This window comes from Gasterosteus aculeatus, chromosome 14 (assembly GCF_964276395.1).
Source record: "Gasterosteus aculeatus chromosome 14, fGasAcu3.hap1.1, whole genome shotgun sequence".
Classification (NCBI taxonomy): Eukaryota; Metazoa; Chordata; class Actinopteri; order Perciformes; family Gasterosteidae; genus Gasterosteus; species Gasterosteus aculeatus.
Window position 1 is genome coordinate 17,002,234 of NC_135702.1, and position 20,420 is coordinate 17,022,653.

The following is a 20,420-nucleotide window of genomic DNA, read 5'->3' on the forward strand; positions in this document are numbered from 1 at the left end:
GCTACTACTACTGCTGCTGCTACTACTACTACTGCTACTGCTACTACTACTGCTGCTGCTGCTGCTACTACCACTGCTACTACTGCTGCTACTGCTGCTACTACTGCTGCTACTGCTACTACTGCTACTACTACTGCTGCTACTGCTGCTACTACTGCTGCTGCTGCTGCTACTACTACTACTACTGCTACTGCTGCTACTACTACTGCTGCTTCTGCTGCTGCTGCTACTACTGCTACTACTGCTGCTGCTGCTACTACTGCTACTACTACTGCTACTGCTGCTACTACTGCTACTACTGCTGCTACTGCTGCTACTACTGCTGCTGCTGCTACTACTGCTGCTACTGCTACGGCTACTGCTGCTGCTACTACTGCTACTACTGCTACTACTGCTGCTGCTGCTGCTGCAGCTACTACTACTGCTGCTGCTACTACTACTACTGCTACTACTACTGCTGCTGCTGCTGCTACTACCACTGCTACTACTGCTGCTACTGCTGCTACTACTGCTACTACTGCTGCTACTGCTACTACTGCTACTACTACTACTACTGCTACTACTGCTGCTGCTGCTGCTGCTACTGCTGCTACTACTGCTGCTACTGCTGCTACTACTACTGCTACGGCTACTGCTGCTGCTACTACTGGTGCTACTACTGCTGCTGCTACTGCTACTACTTCTGCTACTGCTGCTACTACTACTGCTACTACTACTGCTGCTGCTACTGTCACAACACCCACTACCACATCTGCTACTGCTACTGCTAGTACTGCTACTGCTGCTACTGCTACTGCTACTACTGCTACTGCTACTGCTACTACTTCTGCTACTGCTACTACTTCTGCTACTACTACTGCTAGTACTGCTACTGCTGCTACTGCTACTGCTACTGCTACTACTGCTACTGCTACTGCTACTACAACTGCTACTGCTGCTGCTGCTACTACAACTGCTGCTGCTACTGCTACTGCTACTACTGCTACTGGTACTGCTACTACAACTGCTACTGCAGCTACTGCTACTGCTACTGCTGCTGCTACTACTGCTACTGCTACTGCTACTACAACTGCTACTGCTGCTGCTGCTACTACAACTGCTGCTACTGCTACTGCTGCTACTGCTACTGCTACTACTCCTACTACTGCTGCTGCTACTGTCACAACACCCACTACCACATCTACTACTGCTACTGCTGCTGCCACTGCTACACAATACCACAACAATTATACATTAAACTCGTCCCTTTATGATGTCGGGTGCAGGATGCAGTTGCAAAACAGAACATCTTTAGGTTGATTTCTTTTTCAATGCTGTAACCTCAGCAGATTCATGGCGTCATCACCTGCGCAGTAGCTGCCGTGTTTCTGGGCTGCTCGAGCGGAGCGGACTCGCTCAGCTCGTAGCGAACGTTGGGAATCTTCGTGGGGGTGAAACTGTTTAGCGATCAAAACCAGAAGGAAAGCAGGTTGTTAAAAGCCAGAGATGAGACTCAGTCGTGAAGTGAGCTCTAGATCTGCAGACACACGCTCCACGGGGGATGAAGCCCAGCAGCGGCTGACCTGTGGCTGACTCCCTGCAGACCGAACTCTGACAGGATCTCCCTCATCACTGTGGAGAAAGGGCTTCACGTTTCAACACTGCGAGGCCCATGGGACTTCTGTATCACCTTAAATAGCATTTAGGTCCAAAGGCTGTGATATTCAAAACCCCTTGTCTGGATTAAAGTGTCTGTAGTTGATCCCACTCACATTATGTTCGGTTCAGAGAAGCGAATGACATAAATGTACCTGGTTGTCTCTCTGAGGGGTTAATGAGCTTCATCACTCTTAGGTCATTGAACTCCTGCTCCTCGTTCTTCCCTCCAAACACATACAGCTGCCAGCCACAACAAAAGGTTCATATTATAAGACTCGAGGACAGCGAATCTCGTCCGACGTGGTACTGACGTGGCTGTGGAGAATGAAGGCGCTGTGTCCGTGGCGTCGGGCCGGAGGAATTCCAACGTACAGAGGAACCTTCCACTTCATCTTAGCTGAAAAGAAAAGATGTGACTCAAACTTTACGTACAGTAACTCCTATTTTAATCTGTGAGCTCACAACTACTCACAAATACTGAGTTTGTGGATTTCATTGGAAGGCGTCACCGTGCCGTCCTCATTTGTGGTTTTGCCACCGAACAGGTAGATATCCTGCATGGGATCGAGGCAGAGTCATTAATAAATGGGAAAATATTATATTATTTTACACTAATTTATACATGCACTACCTTTGATTTCTCCTTCTATATATTGTTTATGTGTGCTGGATGAGATAATTGGTTAATTTCAAAAATATTACTTCCCACTCAAACTTAGTATTCATGGTGATAAAGATGAGGAATATTAATCACCACCAAAACAAACAAGACATATTTGAGGTGAACAGTCTGAGCTGCGTCTATCCATGTTGTATCATTGCATCAGCAGGTCAGACTCCATCAGCTCCTGTACCCGTTCCCTTGTCTGACCCAGTAAGACGTGTTTAAAAAGGTTTAGCCAATTTGAGTCCTAATAAACCTGCCTGTGTGTGTGTGTGTGTGTGTGTGTGTGTGTGTGTGTGTGTGTGTGTACTTTATCGTGGTGTGCAGTCAGTGTCTGTCCGCTGCAGGCTGCTGGTGAGTCTCCCTTCACCTCCCATTTCTGCCACTGCAAAGTCTCTAAAGAAACGGGTGAAACTCAAAAGTCAAAGTATGATCTGTGGAGACCACACGTCACCCTATTTAATACACAGAGGGAAATGGGGCGTGGCCCCACCGTGAGCCACAAAAAAATATTTTTTTTTAAATGATATTAAAAATATATTTTTCAAATAGTCAATATGTGTCTATTTGTGTTTTTGAAACGTGGATTATATCCCCAGTAATATTTGTAAATTAAGATATCTGCGCAAAATATAAGCTTTTCCTGCACGTCCTCTCCGCATGTCTCAGCGGGACTCGTTCACGGCCCCAAAGCGGCGGGTCTAAGAAGCAGTTCAGCCAATCACTGGTAAGATGAATGAGTGACAAATCATTTCAGAGTCCTAACATACATTCAGCATTGGGCTTCGCCGCCCTACTGCGCTCTCGTCAGGGCGCCGTTTCAACAACGTAAAAACCACGAGCAGTTTCCTTCCAAGAAGACCCGACCCGATACGGTACATTCTCTCCTCCAAGACCCGTTAGAGAGAAGAACCGGAGCAACTAGAGGTAAAACAACTGGACTCAGTTCAGCCGACCTTACAATCAGGCAACGGACCGGCGTGACAGGGAAGCCGCATGTACAAAGAGAGGCTAGCTAGTTAGCTACGTGCTAACGCCGCGTTTAGCTTCTCGTGCTTTTTAAGTCAACGGGGACAGAATCCAGCAGATACGTGAGTAAGGGACATGAAGCACTTGTCGGATAAATAATGGAAGGATTGTGGTCCACAGGGGGCCATCGGGGTGTGGCCCCCTGTGGACCACACCCCGATGGCCCCGCCGCGGGGCCACAGCCCGATGGCCCCCTGTGGACCACACCCCGATGGCCCCGCCGCGGGGCCACAGCCCGATGGCCCCCTGTGGACCACACCCCGATGGCCCCGCCGCGGGGCCACAGCCCGATGGCCCCCTGTGGGCCACAGCCCGATGGCCCCCTGTGGACCACACCCCGATGGCCCCGCCGCGGGGCCACACCCCGATGGCCCCCTGTGGACCAGCCGACACTGACGGCAGTTCAATAAAAAACAAACCTCACATTTCTTCTGAATCCGTCTCTTCTTACCTGTATTGAGAACATGGAAGTTGTTGCAGAAGACTCCACCTGCTTCATAACCTCCGGACATGAACACCTGATCCCCCACCAGAGCAAAACTCTGACCCCACCTACACACACACACACATTCAATAAACACACACATGTGTGTGTCACTTCCGACCCCTGAGCATTTTAATATAATCCAATGAAACAGTCCTGTGAGGAATACTCGGTGGAACGTTTAATAAGTGTCTCACAGGGCCGGAGGAAGCGATCCGCTGGTTTTGACCGGCGTCCAGGTGAGAGACGCTGAAACAGAGCAGAGAAAAAACATACAGTGACGTGCACCCTAACAGCCACAGGTACGGTCCTCTAAGTAAGATGACGATGATCATGTGACCTGTGTTGAAGACCATGAGGTCGTCGGTCGGATTCCCTCTCAGAACGCCTCCGTACACGTAGATGTTGTCTCCCACGGCAACGGCGCCGTGTCTGAGGGTTCTGAGGGCCACGCCGCCGACTGCCAAGCGGTCCCAAGTCAGAGACACTATTAGAAATGTAAATATGTCACCCTGTTGTCCGGCTTTGTTTTAGTGGAGCACCGAGCAGGCTGGACCTGTGACTTCACCTCACCGATGTCAAAGCTGTAGACTCCCGGGAGACACTCAGTGGCGTCGTAGCCGGACGCTCCGCCAAACAGATACAGCTTTCCTTTCACGACACTTAAAAAGAGGCAAATGCCGGATGAGAGAGTCTCTGCTGCCCTGTACACGGGACCCCGTCAAAAACCTTATACAACAGGCCCTGCATCACAGTGTAGAGATCTTACTGTTTCGTTAAAAAGTGTAAATGTACAGATGGAGAGCGTTTGGCCAATAGAACAAGCATATTACGCTGGTCTCTCCCACCCTTATTTGATTGCACTACAAAGCAATACGTTCTGTATTTTCACGTTGAAGTCAGCTTTTCACTGGGTATGTCGAACATCAGGATTCATTAAAACTACATTTATGCCATTCTTTGAAATGTGCAACGGGGAACAAGGAAGCCACAAGGATTGTCGCTTAGCAGTTTCTGTTAGTGTCTGATTACAGGGTGGTTCTGTGTGGTTTGGGTGAGTTAGCAAACCTAAACACAATAACTGTATTCTGCTCACTCGAGTCTTGGCGACGCTCGGATCCGAGGCGGTCCGACTTCTGACCGAAATACGTGACTGTCACGCTCAATGCGTGACGCTACCGATTCAACATACAGTACGAGCCAACACAAGAGCACCATGTGCCACCGTGGTCTTCTTAAGCTAATACACGTCGCTGGCCGCTGCAGGACCAGCTAACCGAGTCAGTGCTGTGGTTTACCAAAGAGTGTGTCCTTCTCTGGCTGTGGGAACTTCTCCGCGCTGAGGTATCTCCTCCCACGTCACATCATCAGGAGACACTACAAACAACCACAAAATCTTACTTCACACATTGTATTTAATGAGAAATGATGTGTAAAGAACTAAATACACAAGTAATAAAGTCATGCTTAATTAAAGCACATATTGAAATATATCATGATATCCCCAAACTCAAGAAAGGATTTATGAAACATTTGGAAATGAGATATATCCATCTGCCAAGAGATTCAAAAGTATCAGCTGCTGTATCCTCCACCTTAAAATAGAGTTGTTCTATGTATGGTCTACATTTTCATCTGTACCTGTTAGCATGTAGAAGTCGTTGAAGTAAACATTGATGTCCTCCTAGATGAATGAGAAGAAATGTCTCAGACCATTACCAGATTCTCTGTTTGGCCATTTTTGGTGTGTGAATGAAAAGCAGGCTTCTCTTGTAAAAATTAACTGAGTTCAGTCACCTCTTTGTTGTTGCTGGAAGCTCCTCCGAACAGGAAGGCGACGTTTCCTGCCAAAGCTAAAGCGTGGCCATGTCTGCAACATGAGACATTGGACGACACAATGGTTTCTGTCAAACAACCAAACGCCACCACAGAAAACACTTTGAAATATCTTCATCACGGCAGCAGTCCGGCGTAAATGAATTCATATCGTCACATGGCTCAATAGCATCCTGCAGAATGGATGAATTATCAGTTTTAGACCGTCGTACACAATAATGAGACCCACCTGGGACGTGGGGCTTCTCCCCTCACCTCTTTCTCCAGCCAATGGCCGCTGGCTAATGCCATCTTCTTGGTTCCACTTCTGGGTCTTTTAGTTGAGGTTGTCTGTGTTTCATTGAAGCTGCACTGAACCACAGATGAGTTTCACAGTGCGACTGCCGTCCCGCGAGTGTCGATTTACAGGTAACAACACACACTTTCCTCTGCAGGTGCCCTGTTGCCCAGCGACGCGTTTTGAACACAGCGGAGCAGCTCAGCATTTGGACAAGGCGAGAGGGCTGATACAAGACGATCATCTTGGGTGCTGTTCTTATTGCTTTTTTGCAGAAGTAAAAACCTATTTAAGTAAACATTCAAATTATTCTGGGGTATAAAGTACTATAATTAAAGCAGCTACTTAAGATGAGTATTATCATCTTGAACTCCTGTATGTACTTATTGCTTGTGTTTGATGATTTGTGTAAATACTTAATCGAGACCTAAAAGCAGTAAGACGGAATGTGTGTCGGACTGTAAAACTAACTAACTAACTACTACTACTACTAACTATTACTATTAGCTTTTTGCTACCTCTGATGCCTTTATTACTATAAAAAGCTGTAAACACTAACAGGCTGCAGAATTAGAAGAATATATATGCCACCTTTATAAACTATTGTGATGGCTGATTATTACTTAATCAAATATTTATTTTTAATAACAATTATAAAATATTTTTCTCCTCTGGTTGTCTCCTCATTCAGAGCACTTTAAACCCATTATATGCGTAGTTCTCACTTGGGAAATAAGCCACTGTAAATCTGGCATCATATCCCACCCGGACCTTTCAAAACCTAAATGACCTTGATTTCATTTCAAATGTATGTGTGCCTCTTCTGTGACCGCGTGCTGATGAGGTTTTTAAAAAAGAGTGACATCGTTATTATATAATTCCGATTGTCGAAGAACTGATAATGAAGTATTCAGTATTTGATCCTCTGATGATTGATGATGGAAGCCAACTGGTCACGTTCACCAACGTCACCACTTTTTTAATCACGTTCTATTCGTGCAGACACGCGCATGCAGACACGACCTCAGCCACCAACACGTGACATGCGCTGCCTGTCAAGCTCCGTCCAGCCACAGCAATCCGAATCAGCTTTTCAAAATAAAAAACAAACAAACGTACTATGCCATTTGTCGTTATGATAATGTCCCCGCCCCTGGATGAATGGCTTGTTTTGATATGGTCAGAATATGTTAATGCCAAACAAAAATCTCTTCAGTACAAACAAATATGTTTACACTTTACGGTCTGTTTTCTGACGTAGCGCTTTTATTGTGAGGGCAGTATCCTACTTCCGGTCTAGGAAGGACGAGCCGATCGGTCCGCGGGCTCCAGGTTAGTGTTGTCATTCCGTTAATTGGTCATATCGATACTGTTCATATTTTGGGGGTTTACAAATAATTGCTCTCTGTAAGTGTAGCTTTTCTGTAACGTCCTGAATGGACCGGTTAGACTGGATCCAACCGAACCGCATTTGAAGTGCAGTCGGTGAGACCGGTAGAAGAGCAACTGACTTTCAAAATGAATGCTGATTTCTTGAAAGAGACGGGAAAACGAAAAATAAGGTTCATACTAGTCAGTAGGTAGTCCTCAGTTAGTCAAGAACCAGTTACGTTTCTAGTCATTGAATACTAATAAATACCTAAATGTTGCACCACATACACATTAGTTGGATTTTGGTGCCAATTTTTGCTGACTATAAAAAAGAAACATTTGAAATATGAGTCATTTGTAATAAAAAGTTCAGGGGCAGATCTACATGTGATGCAAACTATACCTATGGTACATACACACCTCACGATTGGAATTTTGGATTTTATGAACTCGGTTTGAAACACTTGGTTTAGATTAGGCTGGTAAAAACACATGTCGCTTTTAGTTTGAAGAAATACAAACCGGAAGCACTGCCCTGTTGTCAGGGCAACTTGACGGTGTGAGCGTGCGCAAACACTGCGGACCAACGGCTGACCCGTCGGCACATCCGAAGCGAGACGCCGTGAACAGCGACGCCATCTCAGCGCCGCCAACGTCCCCGTTACCACCGTCAGCTCGGTCCAGCCTCGCCGGGGCTACTCAACCAGGAACGCTGGAAGCACCCGGAGAACCGCGCATATCTACGCGGCATGGATGCTTCGTGACCCGCGGCAGGTGTGAAGAGATGCCGGGGGAGCAGCCGGCGGGAACCGGACGGGTGGTGCTCGTCAAGAAGATCATCATGAAGGATGAAGCTGCGGTGGGTGGAGGCCAACCACCATTTTTAAGATATTTTATTAAGCGTTCAACAGCCCGTATAATATATATATATCTGTTATATCTGTTGTTATTTACATCGCTTTTTACATTAGCTTTAATTTCTGTTAAAAATATCATAACAACAACATAATAACAACATAAAACGACCTATGACATAACAGCTCATTAAAACATGACGTAGGTTCCTTTTTAAAATCCGGTGCGCATTTAATAGCAGACATCAATCATAAACACACTTAAATGGTTGACTTGATATGAGGCTGGTTTAAAACAACCGCCTCCAATAAAAAATGTTTTGAATTTTTAAAAAAATATATTTTGTTCATATACGTATTAAATCACACAAATGGACAAAATGTTCGAGATGATCAAATGAACCCTACAGAGAAAATGAGAGCTGAACCAGCTGTGGTCCAAAATGGCTGTGTTTTGTTGGATGGAGGTGTGTGTGTGTCAGAGAGAGTGTGTGTGTGTGTGTGTGTGTGTGTGTGTGTGTGTGTGTGTAATGGAGACAGGGCGCAGGCAGCTCAGCTTAGTGTGAGGATGATGCTGGTCAGGATGGATCCATTATCTGTTACATAACAGCCTGAGATACACATCCAACGCTCCGTCAGCCTCCATCTTCACATCTCCCCAACAATGGCATTGTTTTAACACCACACAGACAGGCTGTTAACATGTTGTATTGATGGAACAGTAATAGATCTATTGGGAAAAAACTAATGAAAACAGTCGTTAGTTGCAACAAGACATTAGACAAACAACGAAAACAAGAGTTCTAAACTTATATTTTGTTCAACTTCTGAAAGCAAAGATTTACGGATTTGTTATTCCATTCAAATGTAAATTAATTATTAGTTCAAATAAAATGGGAGGGAGCCAGGCCTCACCCTACAGCGTACCTGTGCTACGTCATAGCATACAGCCTGACCCGGTAGGTCACATTACACAGTTTAACCTCAGGTAGGTCGACGTCTAAAGCTAAACTGAAGGTAGGTCATAGTCAGTGCTGTAGTGGTAGAATTAGAGGTTTATTAACTATGAATTTTGTGACCATACAAAGCGTACATTATGTTATCAGTTAAAGTCATATACAATCAATGACACTGAACAAATGGGTTTGTAGTTTAGTCTACAATCAAACATCGGGTAGGTCCTATTCTACAGGTTAACCTCGGGTAGGTTGTAGTCTACAGGTTACCTCGTGTAGGTCATAGTCTACAGGTTAACCTCGGGTAGGTTGTAGTCTACAGGTTACCTCGTGTAGGTCATAGTCTACAGGTTAACCTCGGGTAGGTTGTAGTCTACAGGTTACCTCGTGTAGGTCATAGTCTACAGGTTAACCTCGGGTAGGTTGTAATCTACAGGTTATCCTTGGGTAGGTCATAGTCTACAGGTTAACCTCGGGTAGGTTGTAGTCTACAGGTTACCTCGGGTAGGTCATAGTCTACAGGTTATCCTTGGGTAGGTTGTAATCTACAGGTTATCCTTGGGTAGTTCATAGTCTACAGGTTAACTTTGGGTAGGTCATAGTCTACAGGTTAACCTCGGGTAGGTTGTAATCTACAGGTTATCCTTGGGTAGTTCATAGTCTACAGGTTAACCTCGGGTTGGTCGTAGTCTACAGGTTATCCTTGGGTAGGTCATAGTCTACAGGTTAACCTCGGGTAGGTTGTAATCTACAGGTTAACCTTGGGTAGGTCATAGTCTACAGGTTATCCTTGGGTAGGTTGTAATCTACAGGTTAACCTCGGGTAGGTCGTAGTCTACAGGCGCACCTCAGTTAGGTTGTAGTCTACAGGTTAATCTCGGGTAGGTTGTAATCTACAGGTTAACCTCGGGTAGGTCGTAGTCTACAGGTTAACCATGGGTAGGTTGTAGTCTACAGGTTAACCATGGGTAGGTCGTAGTCTAGAGGCTAACCTCAGTAGAACAATTGCCTGTACTCTCTTATATGATGTCATTATGCAAAGGTTCTTATCTGCACATTTTATATGTATTTCTTTATATGTATTTCTTTTCGCTCTACTGGTCTCTTGTTCTAAAATGTCCTTTTGCTTAAAGGACTGAATAGTCATTCACTTCCACAATAAGTTCTCCTGTTAGTTATCTGGGTTTTATTTCTGGATGAAGCTGCCGGTTAAAGCAATACAATGATGGTTCACAAATACAGAGTAAGATATTTGTACACATTGTACACAGCAGGTGTCAGTCAGTAAAGGCCCTCACACTGGCAACGATGATGATTTCTCTTACTGGCTGACAAAAGAATGTTTTGACAATGAATGCAACAGATCTAAAACAATAAATAATAAAACGATTCATTCACATCCTACAATCTCCATCATTCGGTTTGGTGCAATCTTTTGTTAGGCTGCATGGAAACAAGTCCTCCCACTCAGTGGGCTTTCTGTTACCAGTCTTTTGTGTCTAGGTCCTAACGACGTAGCCGGTACCATGTGAGGATCGATGGTGTGGGTTTGGTGAAGTGGCCCTTTAACTGTGCGGTCACATTGACATCTGTTTGTACTGCAGCTCCAGCAGGGCATCGGCAGGCCCAGTGTGTACCACGCCGTGGTGGTGATCTTCCTGGAGTTCTTCGCTTGGGGATTACTCACCACTCCCATGCTCACTGTGAGTAAGCACTTCAACATGACATCATTCAGCCATTCACACCCATTTACACACTGATGACACACACACTCAGTGCCCATCAGTAACTAACATTCACACTCTGTAGTCGCAGCTACAGGAGCCGTGTTGGGTTAAGTGTCTTGCTCAAGGACACATGGACATTTGGGTTAGCCGGGCCTGAGATCGAACCGCCAACCCTCTGATTGGAGGACGACGTGTCCCCACTCACCCACCGTGGCAGGCGGCAGGTTGGCATCAACAGCCAAGCTGCCAATTTTTAACGAGTAGATCATAGTAAGAGACATTAGTCTCCAGTTGGAATCCAAGCGGAGGGTTGTGAGTGCCACTGCACGGTTCAGCATCTAACAGCCTTTTTGAATAAATGAACGTGGGGCACGTGCATCATTATGCCCAGGTGCTTTTCAATGAAGGGATGTTTTGTATTCCTACATAACTCAGGTACAGAATGGAAAGATATGAGTTAATACCCAGCTGTAATATGTGAGAGAAGGCCCCGCTGAATGAAGCGCTGTGGGGAACGTTATACAGAGCCCCCCTCCCCGTCACCAGGTTGTAAACCTAGAGGTCACACTGGAAGGTCTTTTAATACCAACATTCAGCTGATTCATTGCTCTGTCATGGTGCAACGTACAAAACCAAGTCAAGTGGATTCTTTTTCCTTTCACTTTGTTGCCTTAACTTTGTAATGTGTTAGTTTTACTGATCCTCGGTGTTGTTTCTCTATCCACAGGTTTTACATGAGACCTTTCCCCAGCACACGTTCCTGATGAACGGCCTCATTCAGGGCGTGAAGGTAAGATCTTACACAGTGTCTTTGCACTCGTACCGTAGATCTAACATTTCAATTTATTTTGTACACCCCAAAATCTCAAGTGACAAATTTGCCTCAGAGGGCTTCACAGTCTGCACACAGTCGTGATCCTTCACTCCTGCTGGCGAGGATTGTGTGTTTTTGAACTGACCCCGCCTCTCCACATCAAGGGTCTGCTGTCCTTCATGTCTGCTCCTCTGATCGGTGCGTTGTCGGACGTGTGGGGCCGGCGGACCTTCCTCCTGGTCACCGTCTTCTTCACCTGCGCTCCGATCCCGCTGATGAGGCTCAGCCCCTGGTAAGACTCACTGTGGTCTTTGTAGGCACAATGACGACCAGAGGCAGATGGAGGTACAGCAGAGTAGTGAGTCGAGGGGGACACGCGGGAGCCTCACAGCTGTGTTATGAACGTGGACGTCAGTGTCTTTAACTTGCGTTCTCTCTAATGACCTGCAGGGGGCGACTGCTCTGGAAATCGGATTGTGTAGTGAAGGCGGCGACTGTGGCTCAGTGGAGAGCAGGGGGCGTCTTTCAATCAGGGCATCGGCAGTTTGATCGGCCCGTCTGTGTGTCCTTGGGCAAGACACTTAAGACCAATTTGCTCCCGTAGTTGTGACTACGGTGTGTGAACGGATGAATGATGACATGTTGTGTTGGAGCGCTTTAAGTGATCAGAAGACTAGAAAAGAGAAATATAGTCCATTTATTTATTGGATCCACACGCTTTTACATTCAACGGGAAACAAGAGTCCTCTTTGGCCTTGCTGAAGTTGTCCAGCTCTCAAGAGGTTCTCACCTCCCTCTGCAGGTGGTACTTCGCCATGATCTCCATGTCCGGAGCTTTCTCCGTCACCTTCTCCGTGATCTTCGCCTACGTGGCCGATGTGACGGACGAAAGAGAGCGGAGCACAGCCTACGGTCTGGTAAGCAGCGTGTTGTGCATCTTCAAATGTGTGTTCACTGCACGAATGAGACTGTCACGTTAGTGAAGAACATGCTCATCTTCAAGTGTGCACGTTTGCGTGTATGAAAGGAGAGTTGAAGAGGTCAAATACAGACGCCTCCTGTGATGATGAGTGATTACCGTGTGTCCTGGGAAACCTGGAACACAATCGACCAGTTTTCTCTTTGTGAAATAGAGATTTTTTTTTAAATCAGTGGGTTCATTTAAATATTGCAGCACAAATTCCCTTGATGAAATAAGCTCATGTTGAGAAGACCCCTGACTAAAAATAATCTTATTCAATAATCAACATCATGGTCATGAACAAAAACAAAACAGAGCGTATTGAGTACTATATATGGATTATGATTTGTAGTGGAATGAGCTTGGTTTTCTCCAGCTTTTTTTAAGACACTTTTAGCTTTTTTATAAAGCCTTATATATATATATATATATATATATATATATATATATATATATATATATATATATATATAGGCGCCAACATTGTGTACCGGAGCCGCTCTGTGTTGGAGCCATAACTGGATTCCATTAGACCGCTTTTATTGGCGTCTGCATTATTTTCATATCATTTTGACCGTAATGACACTGAGGTCTCTCCGTCGCAGAAGAAGCTCCTTCTTGGCTTAAACCAATGAAGTAGCGTCCTTGCTGCTTCTTCCATCCACCGCCCTCGCTCTCCCCTCTCGACCTCCAGGTGTCAGCTACTTTCGCGGCCAGCCTGGTGACGAGTCCGGCCATCGGGGCCTACCTGTCGGCCTGGTACGGAGACAACCTGGTGGTGCTGGTGGCCACGCTGGTGGCCCTGGCCGACATCTGCTTCATCCTACTGGCCGTGCCCGAGTCTCTGCCGGACAAGATGAGGCTCAACACCTGGGGGGCGCCCATATCCTGGGAGCAGGCCGATCCCTTCACTGTCAGTAACCAATCAAACCACTTCTACACCTCGGTTGATTTGTTGGGTTTTTGGACACAGTTTATTAATAACTGACGGCGTGTGTGTCCTTCAGTCTCTGAGGAAAGTGGGTCAGGACCCGACGGTCCTCCTGATCTGCATAACCGTGTTCCTGTCCTACCTGCCGGAGGCCGGCCAGTACTCCAGCTTCTTCCTCTACCTGAGACAGGTGAGACACACTGTTTCCACACGTAGGAACAATATTAATGCCGCTGTTACTACAACTGCTTTTCAGAGTCACTTTGTGCTCAATTCAAATATTTTGCACCAATTAATGGATGTCAACAATATTATACATTTTAACTACATTTACTCAGATATATATAATGCATTGATAAACTGACACGTCATTTTTATCTCAGTGTGTAAATTAAGCTTTAACCATGGGCAGGAACACAGCTCTGTTGTTCTGGACCACCGGTACACTTTGTTAAATATACCTTTTGATCCTTCTGCATAGAACTCAAATGATCTTTCTGGTAAAGTTTAGACTGTTGTGGCCAATTGTTTTATATCAATAAAGGAATCCCAAGGATCAATGTTGGGTCTCCTGGTGTTTAGTCCATAGACTCCTATATATTATTCATAACCGTCTCTCTGTGTGGGTCACTCTAAACAAACTAACCAGGCCTTGTCATACATGTTGCAGCGTTTGGAATGTGAGCTTTGTGTCCTCTAAACATGCTCTAATATCTAATATCTGCTCAAATATCAGTATGCATGTCATGTTTAAGTGATTGTTTTAACACTGTCTGTCTGTCTCCTCAGATCATAAATTTCTCCTCCACAACCATCGCTGTGTTTATTGGAGTGGTGGGGATTCTGTCCATCGTTGCCCAGGTAACAGACACACAGACACCGCAGAGGATGAACAGGATAAACCATATTTACACAAAACAATCTGGATCCAATTTCCACCTACACGTAGCAATATATAAATATAATATCAATTCATGAGTCCTAATTTGTCACATTGCAGTTCTAACTGCATCTGCAAATCAGGGCCGGTTGGGTAACTTCTGCTCTTTACACACCAGAATCATCATTTACACACATGAGCGACGTGCTCTGAAGGTTGAGTGCAGAGTGAAAAGCTTTCACATGCTCGCTCAGCTGTTGCTACTTCTTAATGAATAAAACATGTTTCTTACAGAAGTAAAAGGCTTGTAGAGAATATGCAAACCATCCGTCCCTCTCCGTCCTCAGACTCTGGTCCTCACGCTGCTGATGAGGACTCTGGGTAATAAAAACACCGTTCTGTTGGGTTTGGGCTTCCAGATCCTTCAGCTAGCCTGGTACGGCTTAGGATCAGAGCCATGGTGAGATCTCGTGCTTACCGCCTACAAAATGTCATCATTGCATATGTATATAGTAGAACTGGTTAGGGATGTGACATGATTAGGATAGCTACCTGGTGTCATGGGAACCAGTAGAACTAGCTTCTGCATAGACGGTATGTAAGGGGTGGATGTAGTCGCACTGTGGTTTGTAGGCTTCTTGCCATATTATTAACGATTACCATATTTGTAATGCGGAGGAGCGACGTCTCATACAGCTCCGATAGCGGCCTGTCAATCACTGAGAGTCCCGCCTTAAAGCATCCCCTGTTCTCATGGCATGTTCTATTTGACTCGAAATGGGCCACGGTTGCTGTTTTGAAGCTTAAGCTAAACATAAGCTCATGTTTGAGGTAATAAATCAGTCCCTTTCTCAGACACTTCTATAGGATCCAACTGCTTTCTGCAACCAGAGAAATTGCCCTCTGTTCTGTTTTAACACACTTCTGCATTGGCTTCACTCAGAAGAAACGGAGGTTAAGTTAAAAGTAATTCCATCATTATGACGCCCAAAGTTGATTCATATAAAACAATGAATAGTTTCTTTTTAGGATAGAAGAAGAAAAAACAGCATCTATGTTGTAATTAACACAGTGATTATTCAAGCGTGTGCCCAGCAACATTAATGTCAGCTGTGATTGGACAATCTCTGTTGGAGGGAGGGGTTTAGGGGCTGAACAGCCAATCGGTCCAATCTACATATAGATGTCAGATGGTGAACACAGCGACGATATCACAAAGAGATCAAACATCTTCGCTGTGTGTGTGTGTGTGTGTGTGTGTGTGTGTGTGTGTGTGTGTGTGTGTGTGTGTGTGTGTGTGTGTGTGTGTGTGTGTGTGTGTGTGTGTGTCTCAACAGGATGATGTGGGCAGCTGGTGCTGTAGCAGCAATGTCCTCTATCACCTTCCCGGCTGTCTCTGCTCTGGTGTCACAGTCTGCTGATTCCGATAAACAAGGTGACGAGGAAACACCTTGTCTCATCTCCTATCCATCCTCCTCTCCTATCGTCTTCCCTCCCATCTTATCCTGCTCTCCTCCATGTTTGGTTCTCTTCTCTCTGCGCTCCCTTCTCTCCTCAGAACAACAGGTCATTGTGTTATTGTGGATGTCTTGAATAGGACTTGTGTTACTAAAGGAGGCACTAAATGAGATCCAGCGTTCACGGAGTCAGCAGCAGGTGCACGGCTCCAATAAAGCCACCGCTGTCCTCCTCCTGCAGGTGTGGTCCAGGGGATGATCACAGGGATCCGGGGTCTGTGTAACGGTCTTGGTCCAGCTTTGTATGGATTCATCTTCTTCCTCTTCAATGTGGAGCTCAACACCCTGGACCCCATCCAGGGAGAATTCAACGTGGACCCCCTTCCTGTGCAAAGTCCCGCTGAGGTAAGTGCACACACACACACACAAGCAGGTTTATTGATACACACACTAGAGCTGCAACAACCAATGGAGGAGATCGCAGCGTTGGCAACTAATTTCATTATCGATTCGGTGTGTCGTGCGATTAATACGTCACTCCATTAGTTGCGGAGTTTCGCGCCGAGCAAAATACGTTTTAAAAAGAGCCGATCGGACGTAGAGGCAAGAGCCACCAGCTGCTGTGAGTCACATGACGCAGGCAGAGACGTGTTCGACTAGTCGTCCAACGTGTGCGAGCATTTCACACTAAATAAACACGCAAAGTGGACTAAGAGAGCCTCCAGCGGCTCCTCATTACTATCATCTTATCATCATTATCATTATGCAGCTCGCTAACAGCAGCATTAAAGCCTTTTTTGGACCATTGCTTTTACAATCTGGTGTCATGTATATATTTTGTGTTTGTGTTGACAAATATATTTGTGTGTATTGTACTTAATGCCATTTTAAATTCATCTCATAGCACTTTTTAGATGTGGCACTACAATGATGGTACTAATGAACATGGGGTGTGTTTGTGAGTGTAGTGTGGAGAAGTTCTGATTATCCTGTTAAATCTTCTGATTTGTAATTCTCTTTATTTTTTATGGATTATTATGTTCAAGGAGCAACCGGTTTGTGGACTTTCTAAAGTCTTTTCTCAATGTGAATTTGCAGTTCTGTTTTAGAATAAAGGGTGGAAATTAAAGCTTTTTTAATGCTGTTTTTTCATCCGATTCATTGATTAATCGAAAAAATAATCGATCGATTATCAAAATAATCGTTAGTTGCAGCTCAACACACACACACCACTGAACTCCTACTTTGAATTATCACACACACACACACAAGGTAAACTCCCCTGGAGACCGCCGTGTGTTTCTCGTAGCATTGATGTTAGCTTAGCGGCTAGCTCGCTGCAGCCAATGAGCCGTACAGGAGAGTAAATAGTTGTGTGTCATAATGCTGATCTCATGTCCTGTTGCACTCAGAGGGAACGTGTGTGGAAGTAAGATAAAACCAATGTAAACATACAGGCGCAGGTCGACCACATTGAGTAGAATCAAACAGTTTGCAGCTGCAGCACAATTTAAAATGCCTGTGACATCAGGAGTCGGGCAGGGACACGTCATGCAGTTTAGCCGATGTCCATGTGGACTCTTTGATTGAAGGACTTCCTTAAATAAATGTATCTCTCTTTCTCAGCGAGGCCTCATACCCGGCCCGCCGTTCCTGTTGGGGGCGTGCAGCGTAGTCGTGGCCTTTGTTGTCGCACTCTTCATCCCTGAGAAACCGCCGCGCTCCTCCTCGGCCTCCCAGCTGTCCCTCGGCGACAAGCCCCAGCTGGACAGCAAGGAGTCCATGTCCTCGCTGGCCGGCGTCCACATCAACACGCCCCTCCCGGGCAGCGACGAGGAGGCTCCGCCCGCCGCCAGCGACGGGGACTTTGAGCCGCTGCTGCACGACAGCGTCGTTTGACGGAGGGCGGGGCCTCCATCGCAGCTCCACTGATTGACACATTTTCTTTGCTGCAGGGCAGAACTTAGTGTACTTTATTTTTTGTCAGAAGATGCGATTGGCAGCAGGAAAGCTCCAATGGCTGTTGTTTTCAGAGTCAGGGGGCGGTGCTACTTCAACTACCAGGAGCAGAGGATGTAACATCTTGTGAGCAACCAATGAGGACGTTTCTCTCACAAGAGGACGGGAGCTCAGATCTGCGAATAAGATGTCGCCCTCCAACTTGACAGAGAACACCAAGGCGAGGATTCGACGGGGAGCCGCAGCGGCCCCCGCCGCTTGGAGGGGGAGGGGCCGGCCGCGGGGGTGGCCAGGTTTGGGATACGCCCCCATGTGATGGGGGAAAAATGAGTATTCTAGGTTCTAGCGGAAGGGTTATTGTTCATCTTTAAGCTTGAAGTAGTTGATTGTTTTGATTTTTAATGATAAAGAAGAAAAGGTGTTTTTTTATCCTCAGCTGTATTATTTTAATGCTACGGCTCATTTGTCATCGGTTATTGTAAAAAATGGAACATGTCTGCTACGTATTTATAGCAGCCGAAAACATCAGCATTTGTTTATACTCTTTATTTTATTTTTATTTATATTTTAAGTGTACAGTATCTTCAGCCCAACGAGCCCGAGCTTCTTGTCGCTCTACCTCAGATCACTCAACCTGCATTTACTCATCTAGCATCACCTTTGGTTTGATATCACAGTCACTTTATCAACGCTGCTGGAGGACCTGTCAGCTCCAGCTGTGTGAACATCAGCAGTGTCCATAACCACAGATGGGCAACGGTGTGTCGCTCTATTCTTGATTTCTAATTTCTGATTTGAAAATAAAATCGGAAATTTGGAAGCAAAGACACTTTTTCAGATTGGTCAAACAATAGCTGCTTTTTTTTAAACAGATGTTCTGTATTGGTGCTAATTGGACAACACGTGGTACATTTTTGAATAGTTAATGACAATTCTTCACCAACGGATTCTTCTCTTTTTTGGTGACAACGAAAAGGATAATTTAGAGTTTGGGACTGAACAAGGAAAGTAATATTTGGCTTTTGGAAATACATGGACGTGTTTCACTATTTTCTCATTAGTCACAGCCCTGGTAAAGAACTTACTTCTTAACAAACGGAGTTCGAGCCTTTTGTTAAACCCAAGCGACTAGTTTTGTTGCCATCGCCACGTAACCAGCCGGCAGTCGATAGATTTGGAGGCACTGAGACGCAACGTTGCTCTACTACTTTGTTCCAGTGTCACCACGTGAAGTTTGCACAACGTGAAGTTTGCACAACGTGCAGACGCTGGAGGATTGTCAAACCGCAGCCTGCTGGTTATCTTGCACATCACTCATCTTTCATGACGTCCTGCTACCAGAATGTAGGGATTTAGAGATTTTAGAATCTAGAGATACCGCTGAGCTGACAGCGAGGCGCCATCAATCTGGCCCAAAATGAGTCCCCGCATGGTTCGGACAGCTGATTGGGTGCTGAAGGGGAGGTGAGGTCACTAGTTGCACACGTGAGGTTTGTCCCCCGACAGCAGTGATCCTCCGGCGGTGAACTTGCACACGAAGCTTCACAGAGGATTCAGGGAGAAATGCAGAAAGAACCGACACCGAGCGCACGCAGTTATTTACTTTATTAGCTTGAAATGTAAATGCACATGTGAATGATATTATATGGTTTATGTATAAATGGATCGGCGTATTTGTTGTGGTTGATATGAGGGTTGTCAGTCCTGCAGCTCATTGGCACTGAGGCAGAAAGAGTTGGGGGTTCAATTCTCCAGGACTAAAATATAAGTAACTTATTTTTTTCATACCGGAGTATGTTTACATGCACACTGATACACAAGTTCTCGCTTTAGTTTGATGTATTTTTAAAACACGATGATGAAGAAACAAAGAGAAACTGGTTGTTATTCAAGAAATATTCATATTACCGGTATTTTAAAATGAAATATTAGATACATATTCTCCAATCTAAGCTCATTGCATCATGCATTAATGTAATATTCCCATAATGACCACAAAGACAGTTAATCCTGATGCTCTTTTACTAGTGAACCACTTTGTTTGTAAACCAGGATGAGCTTCCTTCAGATGAGATGTGATGATTGTACCAGCAAATAGTCCAGAGGGTGTTAGTGTGCATGTGAACACTTGTAGGTGTTTAACTGAGTTATTTCAGCCTCAGTGAGACTGTTTCAACAGTGTAAATATTGTACATGGATTAAATGTTTGTTGGAAATTAAAAGAGAACAACACTTGACATCTGCTTTTGAAAAGAAATGTGGTGGTTGTTGTTGTCCGCTTTCCTCCCGCCAACCACAGAGAAGGTTTCTCTCGTCTTTTCTCAGCTGTGGAACGTCTCATTCAATAACTGCAATACTGCAATACATTTACCAACCGGCACACACATTTAGCAAAAGTAACATTAGATTAACTCAGTTTAATTCATGCTGCTTTGTTAACTATTATCACAATAGCATGATCAGTTTGATTTATAATTCTGCAGTGAATACATTTGTTTGAAAGTGTTTTGTTCTTTAAAAGATCAAAAGCTCAAGAACAGAAACCACGTATTTAAATTTACATTGGAATAACCAACTAACCC

The 20,420-nt window shown here is 45.2% G+C and overlaps 2 protein-coding genes across 3 annotated transcripts in view; one reads left to right on the forward strand and one right to left on the reverse strand.

The window, feature by feature from the left end:
• The window catches only part of LOC120831830 (uncharacterized), a 14,752-nt gene extending 8,674 nt beyond the window's left edge, over positions 1-6,078 (reverse strand). Inside the window, exons 1-14 of one of the 2 annotated variants that reach the window (XM_040197594.2) lie at positions 5,881-6,078; positions 5,613-5,685; positions 5,457-5,499; positions 5,114-5,192; positions 4,389-4,477; positions 4,156-4,302; positions 4,013-4,064; positions 3,783-3,883; positions 2,613-2,698; positions 2,111-2,192; positions 1,950-2,035; positions 1,791-1,878; positions 1,563-1,611; positions 1,346-1,436 (exon numbers count right to left, since the gene is read on the reverse strand). In XM_040197594.2, the coding sequence (XP_040053528.2) occupies positions 1,346-1,436; positions 1,563-1,611; positions 1,791-1,878; positions 1,950-2,035; positions 2,111-2,192; positions 2,613-2,698; positions 3,783-3,883; positions 4,013-4,064; positions 4,156-4,302; positions 4,389-4,477; positions 5,114-5,192; positions 5,457-5,499; positions 5,613-5,685; positions 5,881-5,942 (1,128 nt within the window). In that variant the 5' untranslated portion in view covers positions 5,943-6,078. The remainder of the gene's footprint in view (positions 1-1,345; positions 1,437-1,562; positions 1,612-1,790; positions 1,879-1,949; positions 2,036-2,110; positions 2,193-2,612; positions 2,699-3,782; positions 3,884-4,012; positions 4,065-4,155; positions 4,303-4,388; positions 4,478-5,113; positions 5,193-5,456; positions 5,500-5,612; positions 5,686-5,880) is intronic. The other variant, XM_040197596.2, reaches the window with a different exon arrangement.
• A 1,128-nt stretch (positions 6,079-7,206) lies between these two features.
• slc71a2a (solute carrier family 71 member 2a) lies at positions 7,207-20,095 on the forward strand. Its single transcript, XM_040197593.2, has 13 exons — positions 7,207-7,260; positions 7,845-8,158; positions 10,714-10,812; positions 11,564-11,626; positions 11,815-11,942; positions 12,453-12,567; positions 13,306-13,524; positions 13,619-13,732; positions 14,332-14,403; positions 14,770-14,882; positions 15,760-15,857; positions 16,121-16,284; positions 17,506-20,095. The coding sequence occupies exons 2-13, from the start codon at positions 8,084-8,086 to the stop codon at positions 17,776-17,778; spliced, it is 1,533 nt and encodes a 510-aa protein (XP_040053527.1). The 5' UTR covers positions 7,207-7,260; positions 7,845-8,083; the 3' UTR covers positions 17,779-20,095.
• The last annotated feature ends 325 nt before the right edge of the window (positions 20,096-20,420 follow it).

Bases quoted from the DNA above. Each gene is read 5' to 3' on its own strand.
- slc71a2a (XM_040197593.2), top strand. From the start codon at position 8,084: ATGCCGGGGGAGCAGCCGGCGGGAACCGGACGGGTGGTGCTCGTCAAG. The intron at 11,943-12,452 runs GTAAGACTCACT...CTCCCTCTGCAG, and splicing joins CTGATGAGGCTCAGCCCCTG to GTGGTACTTCGCCATGATCT. The intron at 13,525-13,618 runs GTCAGTAACCAA...TGTGTCCTTCAG, and splicing joins AGCAGGCCGATCCCTTCACT to TCTCTGAGGAAAGTGGGTCA.